Below are 17241 nucleotides of genomic sequence, written 5' to 3' on the forward strand. Positions count from 1 at the left end.
CTTCTTTTGGATGTATGAAAATAAATGTCCACTTTAACTCAGCATTTCTATCTTCATTTTCCTATATTAGCTTTACTGTTTGATAAAAGAAAAGAAAAAAAGATAGTAAGATACTAATTACCAGTTGTACCGTTCTTTAAAAGGATGCAAGGCACTGAGAAAAATTGTTGTAATCCTTCTTCATTGGAAGCAGGACAGTTGTTTTGGGATGGAATAATTTCAAGTTCATGTTCTTAAACTGTGAAAAGAATGTGTCTCCTTTGCTATGTCTGTTGCTACCTTTGTATGTAGCTTTCTCCTTGAAGTTTCACCCTTAGAAAGTTTCAACCTAGAATTTGTTTTTCTGGTTTCTTGCAGAGTGAGAGTTCTTCTGTAACTCAAAACTATCTTCTTGTAGGTCATCGGGTTGCATGGGGGGGCACTACTTGGTGTTGCCTACCGAACGTCTAGGAGAATTAGCCCTGTTGCTGCCACAGCTATTTCAACAATTCAGTCAATGCCCTTATCAGGATTTGGAAGTAGTTCATTTGCTACTTTTGATGATGGATTTTCTTCTCATAAATCTCCAGCTGAGGCAGCAGCACACAATTTTCAGCTCTACAGGTGAGAATGAAATCTACTTTGCTTGACTAATTTATTAAATTTAATGGAGTTACCTAAACATTAGATTTTCCCACATATTGTTTATTCTTTACACATTAAGTTATTTGAACAAAGGATCTCTTGATTGATTCATTGTACATGAAGATGGACTGACATCCTTTACATGCTCTAACTTATAGAATTGAAAGAAAAATTCCTTTTGAAGCAGATAAGTAGAGTGGTTCATATGTCCACTCTAGCCTTTCAGCCTGTCCTGTTCAGTCACCCTTCTAAAATCCCATTACTTTTTTGATGGGTAAATAAAATTCTATTGAATCAAGTAAATAAGCACGTACACAAGAATAATACAAAGAGAACACCTAGTTATATTTTTTTTATTGGCACCGGGTGTCCAGGAGCAGCGTCCCGACTAATCCCGGGGGTGCACAGGTCCTCGGCAAAGGGTTTCCCGCAAGTGCACATTAGGTAATTCAAGGGGAAAATCCTCCAGTCCAATGGCCCCTAGAGATTTTTTTTTTTTTTTTTTTTTTTCTGCTAATTTTTTTTTGACAAGTAAACAGTAGTATTAATAAGGGTAGATATAGCCCAAGTACACAAGATTGTATAAAAGAGATAAGACCTATCTAGGTTGCTATAGAAGAAACAAGAAAATCATGTACATTTAGGCCATTAAAATCTAAAGCTATAGCCCGAAGAAATAAGGTGCGAAAAAATAAAGCTCGAAGCTCCTTATCTTCGAATGTCCACTCGTTACGCTCTTGCCATATGCATCACATAATGCAAATAGGGACTTTCTTCCACACAGTTTTGATTTGTGGAGCACCACTTGACATCACCCAATTGGCCAATAACTCAACCACTGTAGCAGGCATCACCCAGTTTAACCCTATTCGACTGAACACTTTGCTCCGCACAGCTATAGCTGTCTCACAATGTAGCAAGAGATGATCTACTGTCTCGCCAGCTTTCTTGCACATACAACACCGATCTGAAATAATTACCTGGCGCTTTTGTAGATTATCGGTAGTCAAAATCTTACCTAGGGCCGCTGTCCAAGTGTCGAAGAGTGCATTGGGAGGCGCCTTATTCCTCCACAGTCTTCTCCATGGGAAATGAGTATTTGGTAGAAGTGTAAGAGACTTATAGAAGGAGCAAACCGTGAAAATACCCTTACCTGCAGGTGTCCAACACAGCTTATCATCGCGTAGTCCATTTAGCTTCGTAGATTACACTAGGCTGAAAAAAGCCTGGAAACTATCTATTTCCCAATCTTGGGCTGCTCTACTAAAGGTGGCATTCCATTGGATTTGGTTCCCTGAACGAACCATGAGGTCTGCCACTGAAGCTTCTTGATCACATGCCACTCGGAAAACGGATGGGAAAGAGTCATTTAGAATCTCCTTCCCTCACCAAATGTCCCTCCAAAATTTTATACGAGTACCCTCCCCCACCATAAATTTAGTATGGCGAGTAAACACCTCCAACCCTCCTCTTATTTGCTTTCAAACCCCCACACCCTCAGAGGACTCTATCTTCAGTAATCCTCTCAAGATTCTGTAATTCCTCCCTCCATCATGGTTTTCTTTTGCTCCCCTATGTCACCAAATATTTGAAAATTCCAAAGGTTTAAATAATTCTTTAAAGCTTTTAGTTTGCCTGCAAGAATATGAGAGGGGGTACCATGGAACTGATAAGATGACCACCAATGCCTTACCCTCTCCACGAAGCCTTTGCTTTTAAGTCACATGTTTTCAAACTTAAAATAGCGATGACCTCCTTGAATACCGCCTCTATCCAACAAAATGGGAAAGTGATCCGAGCAGAGGCATGGCAATCTCTTTTGACATACCTCCGGATAATGACTTTCCTAATCTGGCGATATTAGGAATCTGTCTAGCTGGCCCCTAGAGATTGTTCGCATCCAGTGGGAAGAACACCTTGTTATATGTTTTTTTTATAAGTAAGAAATTTATTAAAAAACATAATTAGGCATAACCCAAATATACAGGAAGTGTACAAGAGAGAGACACCTAATTACAAGCTAACCTTGAGAAACAGTACAAAAGTCATTAAGACTATTCCCATCCAATACAATAACCGAAGCCCAAAGCAGCAAAGTATAAAAAAAGAAAGCTCTAATCCCTTCCACCGATCGTTCTCTATTCTCATACAGCGCCCATTCCTCTCATTCCAAATACACCACATAAGACAAAGAGGTACCATCTTCCAAACGGTTGCTATTTGAAGATTTCCTAGAATCCCTCTACAACACGCCAAGAGGTTCACCACCCTCTTGGGCATCACCCAAGCAAAGACCTTCGACACATCACAATGAAGAAGAAGATGATCCGCCGATTCACCATTTCTTTTGCACATAAAGCACCAATTCATTGCAACGATACCACTCTTTTTTAACTTATCAATGTTAAGAATTTTCCCGTGAGAAGCCAACCACCCGAAGAAAGCCACCTTAAGAGGCACCTTGCATCTCCAAATATTTTTCCAAGGAAAAAAGTTAGTAGAAAAATGTGATGCCAAGACCTTGTATAAAGATCTAACCGAGAATTTCTTATTACCAAACTGATTCCAAAGTAATCTATCCTCCCCTCCAGAGTTTATGTTTAAAGCATAAAGCAAGCTGTAAAAATCAGTAATGTATCCATGTGATCAGCCACAGAAGCACCTTTATTCGAAACTAGTCTGAAGAGAGAGGGGAAAACATTCTTCAAGGCCTCATCCCCACACCACAAGTCATGCCAAAAATTGATCCGGTTTCCCCTACTTACCTCAAATCTGAAATTTCTGAAGAACTCCCCCCATCCATTACGAATGAATTTCCACACTCTCACACCATATGCCACTCTTACTTCGTTGGAGCACCAACCACCCCAAGTACTACCATACTTGGCATCAATAACAATCCTCCAAAGAGCATCCTCTTCTTGTTGATACCTCCACAACCATCTTCCTAAAAGTGTCTTATTGAAAGTTTTCAGCTTTCGAATCCCCAAACCTCCTAATGAAAGGGGAGTGCAAATCTTATCCCACTTAAGCAAATGAAATTTCTACTCATTCTCCATATTGCCCTACTAGAAAGTACGAAATGTCCTTTACATTCTATTAGCCACTCCTGCAGGCAAAGGAAAAAGAGAGAAAATAGGTTGGGATATTAGATAAGGGGCTTTTGATTTAAGTGATTTTACCACCTTTGGACAAATAAATCATTTTCCAACCAGCCAATCAACATTCAGGCCCCGTTTGGATAGTGACATGAGATGAGATGATTTTATATGAAAGTTATAAAATATTGTTAGAATATTATTTTTTAGTATTATTATTGTTTTGAAATTTGAAAAAGTTGAATTGTTTATTATATTTTGTGTGTAAATTTGAGAAAGTTGTAATTATGAGATTAGTTGAGATGAGATGAGATGAGATGAAACACTTTCACTATCTAAACGGGGCCTGAATCTTCTCTAAAATCCCGTCCCAAATAGCCTTGGATTTGTGAGGTGCTCCCAAAGGGAGGCCAAGATACTTCAAAGGCAAACTAGAGATTTTGCAGCCCAAAATATCAGCCAAATCCCCTAGATTATTGACCATACCAACAAGTATCATTTCAGACTTTGATAAGTTCACCTTTAAGCCGGATACGGCTTCAAAACATAGCAGGAGAGCTCGTAAAGAGCGGATATGATCAGAATTTAGCTCACAAAGGATCAAAGTGTCATCCGCAAAGACAAGATGAGAAACATTAACGCTGCCACATGAAGGACTGCCCACTAAAAAGCCTGATATGAATCTCTTGTCTGCCGCCGCCTTCAACACTTTGCTCAAAACACGTCCATAAGTAAAATAAAAAGGAAAGGGGACAATGGATCTCCTTGTCTCAATCCCTGAGAGCTGTTAAAAAAACCAGCTGGTGTGGCATTAACCAAAACTGAAAATCTAACTGTAGATATGCAATGTTTCATCCAATTACACCACCTCTCACCAAAACCATACATACCAAGGGTATAAACCAAAAAATCCCAGTTGACGTGGTTGAAAGCCTTTTCCATATCCAATTTACAAAGGATGCCGGCAATGACACCTCTGATTCTACTCTCCAAGCACTCATTAGCAATAAAAACGGAGTCAAGAATTTGTCTTCCATTAACAAGGCATTTTGAAATTTTGTGATGATCTTCCCCATAACCACTTCAATGGTGTTATTCCTTCGATGAGAATTGGCAACTCTATAGAAGAATTTGGTGCACTTGTCCCCTTCCTTCACCCAAAGTGTCCGAGAATTTTGTTGCCAAGAAATCTCCTCCATGAGAGTAATTGTTTCCAGTTCAGTAGCAACACCAAGTTTCCTTTCCTTCTCATCAACCGATAGAACCCCAACAACCTCTTTTTCATAAAGCAAATTAGCTCCTCAAAAAGAGACTTTCTGATCCACCATGTTCCTGAAGAGTTCCTCAAATCATTTTTCAATGCTTTTAATTTTCTTGCTAAAACAAAACTGGGTGCACCCGGGCAACTGATAAGAGGATGACCACTCTCTTATCTTATCTACAAAACTATCAACTTTTAACCATATGTTCTCGAATTTAAAATATCTCTACCCCTCATGAATACCCCCATAGTCCAAAAGGACGGGAAAATGATCGGAACTTAATCTAGGGAGACATTTTTTACATAAGTTAGGGAAATGTGCCTCTCAAGAAGGGGAAACAAGAAATCTGTCCAACCTAGACCATGGCTTCCCGTTTGACCAAGTGAAATTGCCTCCTGCCAAAGGTAAGTCAACCAAACCCAGATCAAAGATTAAATCAGAAAAATCAACCATGGCCGGACCAATACGAGAATCCCCCGACCTTTCACTTGGATGTCGAGTGATGTTAAAGTCGCCACCAATACACCACACACCCTCCCACCAACTGCACAAGCCAGCAATCTCATCCCAATGAAATCTTCTTTCACTATCAACATTAGGCCCAGAAACACCAGCAAAACTCCATCCGAAACCATCATTAACATTCATAAAAGAACATGCCACCATATATTCCCCAACGAATTCATCCACCAGATATACAACTCTCTTTATATCCCACATCAAAATAATACCCCGAAGCCCCCTGAGAAGCTAAAGAGGCCCATCCACATAAGAACAATCCCACAAACTTCTTATAATATTTCTGTCAATGGATTTCAGTTTGGTTTCTTACAAACAAATGACATCTACTTTCCATTCCCGAATTAGATTTCTTACACGAAGGTGTTTACACTAATTGATAGAGCAAACCAATCTCTTAAGTTCTCTTTCTTTTCTTGAGCAAGATCTAGCCAAGAAAGGCTGTCCCGTCTCGATGGCGATGAGAAGAGTTTTAAATTGCTCTTTGAAGCCCTCATAAGAAATCCTTGCACAATCGCGGATTTCGTCCACCTTTAGTAACATCCAATCAGAATGAGCACCTGCCCAAGAGTACGCTGGAGGCATAGAGCAAATGGGACTAGGCTCATCCCCCACATCTTCCAATCCATTAAGAGAAGCCTCCACCCTAGATCCCTTGCATACCAACTGGAAATCAAGCTCTTCAACAGAACCCTCATCCAAAATGCCCAAAACATCATCCTCAGCCCTGGCTTTGGACCGACCTCCAGATTGATCAATTTCAGTCCCATAAATTATGGATCGAGAAAATTCGGTCCGGTCTCGGGGTCTATAAATTTTGGACTGGACTGAACTCCTATATATATTTTAAAAATATTTTTAATAATTTAATATGTTATTTTTTTATAGTAATTATATAAGTTAATGATGTAATTTTTATCTAATTTATTATCAATGCTCATATAAATTTTTTTTAATGAGTTAGTTACATAATACACATTAATAATTTACTTAATTTTAATCAAGTAATTTAAATAATTTTTTTATTAAGTTATTTGAAAAAAAAAAAGAAAAAAAAATTGGGCCGGATCGAACAGACCTACCAGACCGGACCGATAACTACCGGTCCGGGAAAAATCACCCCCTTGGACCGGACTGATTTACACCCTTATCCTCAGCAGTGCACCCTAGAAGATTCCTCCTCAGCATTCAACTATGGAGACACCTCACAAATCTGTCAAAAACGGCTTCACCAAAAACTAAGGGAAACTAGGAAGAATCAGAATGAATAAGAATGCTAGTAACACCTTGAGGATCGGGAGAAACCTCATTTTGCGGCATAGAGGTATCCACAGCCCCTCCACCACTGTTCTCCTTGTTTGAGATGGAGATCGAGGCTAACTCTAGAACTGGAAGGTCACCGGTGACCCGCGACCTGTTCTATGACGGTGGAGCGATGCCTTGAACACTGCCGGCAGTATTTGAGATATATTCACACTCACGCCCGAGGAAGAGGACCTAGTAGGGTGTTTGACCCGCCCCAATTTGGAAATGGGCCTCGAGGTCGTTCCTCCAACTTTTTTGGTTTGGCCCAGCCCAACCCAACCCAACCCAGCCCATCGCCCCGTCTAGTTGCCAGCTTAAGCCCATTGTCGATAGGTGAGAGTGGGTTTAAATGAAGTGGGCCATTCACCCCACTACTCAGGTGCATGACCAAATTCAAGCTCGTGTCTATTTTGGTCATTAAACATGTAATCTTCTCCACAACTCCCGATAGCTCTGCTCTGGCAGTCCACAACACCCCTTCAACTTCTCCCACTGTCCGGATAACCACAGAATGCGAACCGCCTACCCCACATTCCTTCTTGTGATGCCACTTGTCAACATGTGATGAAGACTGCCGACCATTTAGGACACCACTGCCAATAACCTTCCCCGTCCTCTAATTATCATCCTCCCCACTATGTGATCTATTTCCTGATGGAATACATGCCGGTTTCTTCAAGACTGATATATATGAAGCACCCTTTGAGAGGAGAGCCCTCCCTGAAGACAACGAACCATCGGACCACTCCCTATACCAAACTTGAGTTTGTAAGGCCTGATCATTTAGAGCTCTGTTTTCATCTATTGGAACAGAGACTTTAGAGCCAGCCATTATGCAAACATTGAACACGAAATCTTTCCAGCCTCTACCCTTCAAACCTTCAGGGATAATTAGAGAACCTCTCTTATTCCCTTTCCCATATTCGTCCAAAAGCAGGAAACGGCCCCTTGAATTAGCATGATGTTGGATAATAAGGACACCATGGCCATCCCACAACTTTCTAACAAAACCATCACACCAAGGGTGAGCCAAGCAATCCTCCATCACCTTAACCACCCATGACACTGTCAACACACTAAGAGAAACAAACTTGACCACCCTTTTGCTCCTCTCAGTAATGCGAATGAAACTACCCCCCTCATTTGAAAAAACAAAAGTCTTCGATTTCACTTTCAAACACCTGGAGCTTGACTTCAATCCCACCTCTCAAAAGAAAATACAAAGACTAACAGGAAGAAATGAATTCCTGATTAGGCAGAGAAGAGAAAGTACGGGATTAATTCCGGTGAGAAGCGTTGGAATTAGTCATAGTTGACCACCTAGTCGCAGAGAAGAGAGAGAGAAGGAATAGGATGTTACAACATGAATCTAGCAATGGTAAGATAAACCTTATCAGAACGTTGAGCCCAAAGAACCTCCGGATTGCGACTCCCTAGTTATATGTTAGGGGCTAGATAAGGATACAAGAAATGAAAGCTAGCACCATCAAGAAGCCCACTAGAATAAAGTGCGGAAAAAGAGGCATCTAAGACCTTCCAACGAGCATTCCCTATCCTCAAAGCTCCAGCCATTCCTTTCCAGCCAAATACACCACATGAGACATAAGGAATCAAATTCCATGCTGCAGCCATTTTATGGTTACCCTGAAGTCCTCACCAAGTGTCTAGAAAATCCACCATCCTCTTAGGCATTACCCACACAAATCCGGTCCTTCTAAAACACTCATTACATAAAGTCCTCTCTGCCTCACAATGGAATAATAAATGATCCATAGATTCACCACATTTTTTGCACATATAACACCAATCCATAACAATAAGTCCACACTTCCTCAGGTTTTCTGTGGTCAAGATCTTCCCAAGAGAAGAAATCCATAGAAAGAAGGCAACCTTGGAAGGCACCTTACTCCTCCATATGCATTTCTAAGGAACAAAAATGTGGGTCTGACAAGTCAAAACCTTGTACAGGGATTGAACAGTGAATTTCCCACTCCCTGAATAAATCCAAACCATCTTGTCCACCTCAACACTAACAATTCTCGTTCCACATGGAACACAGTGATATATATATATATTTGATTTGTTCTTATTAATTTAATTGAAGTTGGAAGATATTAATGACTTCACTTGTTCCACATGGAACACAGTGATATAGAGAGTAAAGCAGTCAATGCTTTAAGCCCAATGATGAGAGTGATGTACCCTCCCTTCTGCTGCCCTCAAATCTCTTTTTATCTTTTTCAAGTCTCTGTTTCTGAGCTCTGTCACTATCTCTCTCTCTTTCTCTCAACAATTCATTTTTATTGTAGATTGCCAAATGGTGTTTACTACTATATAATGCATTTATTGTTAGGTTTTCATATCTGGTTGAATAAGATCTTGAGAGGATTTCCAAACTAATGTAATGTTTGCAGTTGGGAGACTTTTCAACCTGTGGGTGGTCTTCTGCCACAACCAGAGTGGACTACATGGGACCAAACTGTTGAGTATTGTGCTTTTGCATATCAACTGTACATTGTCATATCTTCTTTGCGGCCTCAATATAGATACCTCGGAGATGTTGCAATTCCCTATGCTACTAGTGCCGTTTGGCATCGAAGACAGCTGTTTGTTGCTACACCAACTACCATCGAGTAAGATATTGTTTCTGATGCAAATTTATGTCTCTCATAGTTTCTTGGTTTCTTCAATACTAATGGTGATTGCAGAAATATGGAAAGATGAAAAAGCATACCGACTAGGTTCATTTGTACATTAGCTCTACTCTTGTACTTGAATATTAAGAAGAGATGAATAACCCATATTTCTGTTTCGTAAAGTTAGTTTCTGCAATAAACTAGAGCAATAATTTAAGTGTATTTATAAGACTTGCTCTTGGAATTGTTTTAAATGATTAAATTCTGATTTTTGGCATTGTAGTTAAGTCACCTCTTTTCAAGAGAGCAATGCATTGTCTATAGTAATTCCCTGATGGGCACAATCCCCCACAAGTATTATGTGAGACCATATGAAATAAACTTAATTAAACTTCTTTTGCTTACAATGTCATTATTACTATTTCAGTGTTTCTAACTATATGGATGCTTTGAGGATTTGGAGCATATATATGCTCTTGTTCACCCTCTCGGTATACTATTTTGTTCAACTATGTTGTACTGATATTTCATCAGTTATTCGTTGCTGCCACCACCACCATTACCACGGAACAAGAACCACCAAAGAGTTGAAAATGGATTAGTAACTAAGGGGCTGTTTCTATGTCATTACCGCTTTAGTAATTCCATGCATATTTCTTGTGCTGTGATTTTCAGATGTGTGTTTGTGGATGCTGGAGTGGCGCCTATCGACATAGAAACAAGAAAGATAAAAGAGGAGATGAAACTGAAAGAGGCTCAGTCTAGAGCCATTGTTGAACATGGAGAGTTAGCACTAATCACAGTGGACGGTCCCCAATCTGTTGCACAAGAAAGAATATCATTGAGGCCCCCAATGCTACAGGTTGAGAAATTCTCATTTTTTTTTCCGTTAATGTTTATTGCTGAATTTTAATCAGAGTAGATGGCAAATTCCTAATTTATTTTTCTTTTTTGGTCGCCTAGGGATTTGGCACCTTGTTTTAGCTCTATATACTCTAGCAATACTTCTGGAATTTGTTCCATGTTCCTAGTGACTAGCTTTTGTATTTTAATATTGTGACAATTTTTGGTTTGTTCGGTAGAATAAGTTTATAAAATAGGAATAAATGCTAAACGTATGTTATAGTTAAAGTTTCAGCAATCTTTGGTTTCTGTAAAGTTATAATGAGCTGTAGATGATAAATTGTCTAAAGATTTATTCTGTTCATATTTACTTTCCATCTATAGTTTACCACATGCTCTAATGGCAAGCAACTCTATTTTCCTTATCGTCATCTTTTTTTCTTTGGATCTTAAATTTTTTGAATTCAGGTAACTGCTCTAATGACATTACTCATCTTTGTTGCTTTTAGTTATAAATTTTCTCCCTGTTTTAGGTGGTGCGATTAGCTTCTTTTCAGCACGCTCCTTCTGTTCCACCTTTCTTATCTTTGCCTAAACAATCTAAAGTTGATGGGGAAGATGTGGCTATGATGAAAGAAATGGAAGATAGAAAGGCTAATGAGATAGCTGTTGGTGGTGGAGGGGTATCAGTGGCTGTTACTCGTTTTCCATCAGAGCAGAAACGGCCAGTTGGACCGTTGGTTTTGGTGGGTGTGAGAGATGGAGTTCTTTGGCTAATTGATAGGTATTTCCCTCCTTTCATTGTTTCGATATACAAACCCAGGATATTAATTAGAGAAATCTATAATTTATTGTATGGCTTATAAGTTGTTGTCTACTTTTCTTGGTGAGTATATCACACACGCATATTGAATTCCTTTATCTGATTTTATTTTACTTTTTAGCATATGACACACTAGTACCGTAGGTGGGCTCGGCCTGTAAATGAATTTATGGAATCAGATCTATATGGATGATTGTTTCAACAGCTTTTCATTGAATCTTTTACTTTTGTAATGCCTCAAATTGTGTATAGGAAGGTAGTGAGTGGGGGGGATCCCACATTGTTTGGTAGGGAGAAGTTCAAGCCCTTTATAAAGATTTCAAGTGGCTCCAACTCTAATATTGACGAGTCCCTTTAGAGCATAGACCCAAATGTGGCTTGGGCCTTCCTTGGGTCATCACCAATGGTACATTTTGGTGTAACGGGATGGGAAAGTGAGTTTCTGATATTATAACTGGACTGAAAGAGGATTGTTGGCTAACATGGTTGAAGTGGTAGAAGGTGATGATATGCTGGTTTCTGAAGTGAGAGAGGGTTCTGGTTGGGATGTGAATAAGTTACAGGTTCTGGTTTTTGAACTATATCATTCTCCTTTTTATGTTTTTTCTTCTCTCTGTAAACCCTAATGTCTACAATCTGTATACTTCTTGTCATTTTCTTTTTTATTTTCACAACTCGTTCTCATACTAAATTTCCTATTCTCTCCCATCTCCAAATCCATTTGCTACTATATGTTGTAGTAATTCATCATGTGTTCCATGTCTATGTATGTCTAGGCGTGTGGTTAGAGATAAAGCACAGTAAAAATTTCTAATTGTGCTATTGTAAATGGTTAGAGAAGTTTCAAGCAAACCTCTATGATTCCACTTTAAGGATCGATACTTTGTCAGCCATAAATCCTAGGCTAGAAAATTTTCTACATTGTTTGTTGACAGACTGTATGCTTAACTAACGGTGACAGTTTTGGGGCTCAATTGTTCGTGTGATTGTCTAGAAGATTAGATTTCCTTTTATTTGATGATTTTATAAGTATTATAAGATCTCTACAGTTTTTCTATTATCTGGCATTTGTATAAATAGCATAATATAAACAAGGAACAAAAGATTTGGAGTTATTCCACCTAGGCATATTCTCTCTTTCCCTCATCTGTTATAGTAATTCAACATTGTTTCCAGTTGCTAGGCTTGTTCTCTGAAAATTGTCCCCACCTGCGAGTTTGTTAGCAAGTGCAACTAGACAGATTTATTCTTCATTCTGTTCTTTGCAGCCACCAATTCTTACCAACATGATATTTTTTGAGTTATGATGTTTTGTTCATTATATGTTTAAAGAAAAAGAAGGGGAAGGGTTCCTCAAAGTACCTTTTCTAAGTTTGCAGAGTCGTCAATACATATCATTATGATCTACCTAAGTTTATTTAATTTTAGCAAGAAGAATAATATATTTATGACATGTGAGTTCACTTTTTTAGGTACATGTGTGCCCATGCCTTATCTCTTGGCCATCCTGGCATTCGCTGCCGGTGTCTTGCTGCCTATGGAGATGCTGTTAGTGCAGTGAAATGGTATTGTCCTTACTGCTGTCACTGTTATTATTCTTATCCTCTCTGTTTTTCTATACATGTGATAATAAATATCCCTACACTACTGTGTACTGTGTACTTTCTTATTGAGCAGGGCAAGTCGGCTTGGCAGAGAACATCATGATGACTTAGCACAATTTATGCTAGGGATGGGATATGCTACTGAAGCACTTCATTTGCCTGGAATATCTAAAAGGTATACATAAAATGCTATTCTCTCTGCTGTTTTAGATCACAATGCATACTGCTTCAGTACCAAGCACATCTTATCCATGTTGGCATTTATGTATCCTGATACTAAAGACATAAAGCTCATGTGGTTATAAAATGGCTATGCACCAATTTATGCATGGCAAGACTGTAGTTCTTCTTGTATCTTGATACACACTTCTCATCTAAAGTAGTTATACAGGGATGTAGACTTTGCACTTTGCCTTAGTCTATTATATTTGGTTATTCTCGACTGCATTTGGTGGAAAATTTTATGAGTTGTGGCTTCCTTTGGTAACATATGACGAGTGGGTGTTGTGCTTACGTTTGGTTTGTGACTCAACTGACTTCCCTCACAAGAGTTTTCTTTTCCATAAGCATATATAACATATTTCTATTCAATGTTTTGTAGGCTGGAGTTTGATCTGGCCATGCAGAGCAGTGATTTGAAAAGAGCTCTTCAGTCTCTCCTTACAATGAGCAATAGCAGGGATATGGGACGAGATTCTGCTGGACTTGATTTGAATGACATTATCAGTTTGACAGCTAAGAAAGAAAACGTTTTGGAAGCTGTTCAAGGAATAGAAAAATTTGCAAAGGAATTTCTGGATCTTATTGATGCTGCAGATGCTACTGCACAAGGTGAAATAGCTGGTGAAGCTCTTAAGAGGTTAGCTGCTGCAGGTGCAGTAAAAGGAGCTTTACAGAGTCATGAGTTAAGAGGACTAGCTTTGCGTCTTGCTAATCATGGAGAATTGACACGTCTGAGTGTATGCAATCTTGTTCGCTTCTGCTTCTCTTGCACATTTGCTCCTTGAGCTCTTTGATGCATGTAGAATCTTAACATTTGTGTTTCATACTTGATGAAAAAAAATAAAAAACATGTGTGTTTCATACTGGCCATGAGTTTTAACTCAAATGGCACCTCCCCGCACTATAGAAATAGGTTGAAAGTGAATTTGTGGGTTCGAGGCCATCAGGTGCATTTGTTTCTTACTGATAAGAAAAAAAATGATATCTTGCATTTTATTTACGTCTGTTCTTCCATGTATAGATGCAAAGGTGATGCTAATTTAATCCTCACTTAAGTGCAGTTAAAAAAGTCAATTTTTCTATTTTGTCTTTCTAATGGGGTTGCGCCTGGTTGTGATTTAATGAACAATGAAGTGCCAATCGAGGACAGAAATAGGCCTACATGGAGAAGTTAAAATGTTCAGAAATACCTCAAGCAGGAGAATGCAAGGAACCTGCAATGGATGGAGAATGCTAAAGTGTGGGGACGAGTGATCTGTTTTGATTTAGCTAATATTGTAGCTTGGAATAATATTGAAGATCATGAATAGTGGGATGAGTGAAGCCAAGTGTGGCTGAGTTTCTGAATTCTTGAAATGAGAAACCAGTCATGGTGATCCCTGCTAGAGCTTAGGTATCCCTGCGCACTGATGACCTCTTAACCGTTTGTCATGATCTTGAGTGGTTCAGGTAATCGAAGAAGCGCAAAGGGAAAGGATTCTGCTAATTTCATATGGCTGGATTGTGTGTGATATAACGAAGAAACATTGGACCAGCTTTTGATTCATTAGTCATTTACTTGGCAGCTCTGGATATTCTTTCATCCTTGTTTGACTTTCCTGATTTATGCCTAGGTTGCTGAAGGAGCTTTAGGGGTGACTTTTTTTACAAGTGCTTTAGGCATGATTGAATTAAGGGTCAAAGCAAAAACATCAAGATCATTTGCAGAGTGGCATCTTTAGTGTTTCTAAGAGGAACGAAAGAACTATTGAGAACAAAAGAACCATTAAGAACAAAAATCATTTGTAGATAAATCAACAAAATTATTTTAATCTACCCTTATGTGAATCTCTTGCTCCACCTCACCTATTGTCTAGTTTCTTGCATGTCATTTTAAAAGATTATGGGGTCATAATATAACATCCGTGATTCTTGCTCACAATTTGTTGTTGATGTATGAGAATTGAGTAAATCCCACTAGTAATGGACTTTTTGGTCGTTCAAGTGGAGAAATTTCTTTTCCCTTTTTTTTTTTTTATTCCAATGACCATCAATGTGATTTCAAACTTAAAAGTTGTGTTGAATGATTTTGATATTACTCTTCATGATGGTCTTTAGTATCATCGCATTCTCACGTTAAAGCAATGCATGCACTGCAGGGTTTGGTAAACAATCTGATCTCAGTTGGCTTGGGGCGGGAAGCAGCATTTTCAGCTGCAGTTTTGGGAGACAATGCTCTCATGGAAAAGGCATGGCAGGATACAGGGATGCTTGCCGAGGCCGTGCTTCATGCACATGTATGACTTCCTTCCACCCCCCCCGGTTCTGGCTGAGTATGCGCATGTACGAGTTGTTAATGTAAACACTTTAATCTGACCATATGAGATCTTTCTCTCAGGCCCATGGGCGACCAACACTGAAGAATTTGGTTCAGGCTTGGAACAAAATGCTGCAGAAGGAGGTTGAGCACACCCCATTAGCACAGACTGATGCTGCAGCTGCATTCCTGGCTTCCCTTGAGGAACCCAAGCTTACAAGTTTGGGAGAAGCAGGGAAGAAACCGCCGATTGAAATTCTTCCTCATGGGATGGCATCTCTATCTGTTTCTACTTCACTTCAGAAAAAACCGGCTCCCACTAATCAGAGTTCACAGTCACAACCAGGAAAGCAAATGCTATTAGAAGCACCTCCTGCTACCACACCTGTAAGTACTCCACTCCAATCGGAATCCACACTGGCACCAGTGAGTGTTCCACTCCAGTCGGAATCCATTTCTACTTCCGCAAGTCCTGCACTAGAGTCAGAGTTGTCCACGCTGTCACCTATGAGTGCTTCCTTGCAATCAGAATCAAGTGAACCTGGTTCAGACAATAGAACCCCTGGAGCATTGTCAGTGAGTAATCCAGATTCAATTGCTTCGGGGCCAACATCTACAACTAATTCAACACTGGCAGAGGCACTGCCCCAGATTCCAGAGATTCAGGAGACTAATATTCCACCTACATAGCTGGTGAGTGACCCTCTTGCTTGAATCGCAGATCCTCCCAACCTGTTGATATCAGCATAGAGCAGAAGATTTATGCCGAGCGTCCTGGAGGACCATTGCCTATCGTATAAAGTAATCTTTGTGTTGTCTGATGTAATTGGGAGAGCAAAGCAGGAAATTCATCTTCAAGTCTCAGGCTTATCTATATTTCTGGAACTTACTATAACTTCTTTAATCTGGTCTAACTTTTTTTTTTCTCTGGCAAGTGGTGATCTTCATTGAAAAACAAAGAGTAATACATACTTAAGTCTGAAATTTAAAACACAATATTATACAGGTGGATCCTTCCCACTATGAAATTCCAGTAGGCATTGTGGTATTTTTATTAGGGGAATGCTTCCATAGAAGTTGTTTGAAGTTTCCTATTGCGTAATAAAATGCGCGCATCGATTCTGGAACCGTTGTATTTTGACTGTTGTCCAGCTTTCAAAGTCTTGGAGCAAGAAGTTTGTCTCTGGTTATGCCTTAAATTGTCGTCTGAAAATTTGTTGTGACTTGTCCAAAGCTGAGATGACTTCTTGGGAGTCTCCTTCAATGATTATCTTATATTGCTGTAGATGAGCCTCCTGAACTCCAATGAATGCTGCCAATGCTTCTCCTTGATTCGGATTGTTGCTTTTGAATTTAGACACCACAAATTTTGGTGACCCATCACGGGCTCTACAAATAGTTGCTGCAGTGCTGTCATTTAATCTTACTGCTACATCAAAAGAGATTGAGAAGTGGTCTGGAGGAGGTGGAGACCTGTTGGGGTTACTATTTGAAATTTTCCACTTCCAAGCATTGCAATGTTCTTTGTAGGATTTGTGGACTTTGTGGATAAATTGATCAATGACAATGGTTGATGCCTCATGGATTAGGGGATTACGGGATTAGGGGATTTTTACTCTATCCTCCACCATTAAGAGAATTAGGAGGAAGACCCTTTGCATCATGCTCAAACTCCAGTGGCCTTAAATCCTTTATGGAACATGGCTTATCAGACCTAGGATAATTGGGTCCAAAATTCACATGGACTAATAAACGTCATGGTTTTGGAACTGGTAAGATCCACCATTTCCCTATACATTCATATGATCATTCTCCTCTTCTTCTAAATACCTCTGGAACTGGTAAGACCCAAAGCTTTTTAAAATTTGAAGAATTTTGGACAAGAGATTCCACTAGTGTAGATGCTATCAAAGAAGCTTGGAAAACTTGCATAATTGGTAATTCAGCCTATGTGCTATCCCAAAAACTTAAACAAATAAAAAAAGTTCTGAAACTTTGGAATAGAAACA

General features: G+C 39.3%; 1 protein-coding gene across 1 annotated transcript in view; it reads left to right on the forward strand.

Annotated features, from left to right (window-relative positions):
- LOC108981175 overlaps window positions 1-16564 on the forward strand; it is a 37977-nt gene extending 21413 nt beyond the window's left edge. Inside the window, exons 13-21 of the mRNA XM_018952293.2 lie at window positions 398-603; window positions 9223-9441; window positions 10120-10306; window positions 10821-11071; window positions 12583-12675; window positions 12788-12889; window positions 13316-13673; window positions 15075-15212; window positions 15314-16564. Of these exons, the coding sequence (XP_018807838.1) occupies window positions 398-603; window positions 9223-9441; window positions 10120-10306; window positions 10821-11071; window positions 12583-12675; window positions 12788-12889; window positions 13316-13673; window positions 15075-15212; window positions 15314-15922 (2163 nt within the window). The 3' untranslated portion in view covers window positions 15923-16564. The remainder of the gene's footprint in view (window positions 1-397; window positions 604-9222; window positions 9442-10119; window positions 10307-10820; window positions 11072-12582; window positions 12676-12787; window positions 12890-13315; window positions 13674-15074; window positions 15213-15313) is intronic.
- The last annotated feature ends 677 nt before the right edge of the window (window positions 16565-17241 follow it).

This window comes from Juglans regia, chromosome 7, assembly GCF_001411555.2.
Source record: "Juglans regia cultivar Chandler chromosome 7, Walnut 2.0, whole genome shotgun sequence".
NCBI lineage: Eukaryota > Viridiplantae > Streptophyta > Magnoliopsida > Fagales > Juglandaceae > Juglans > Juglans regia.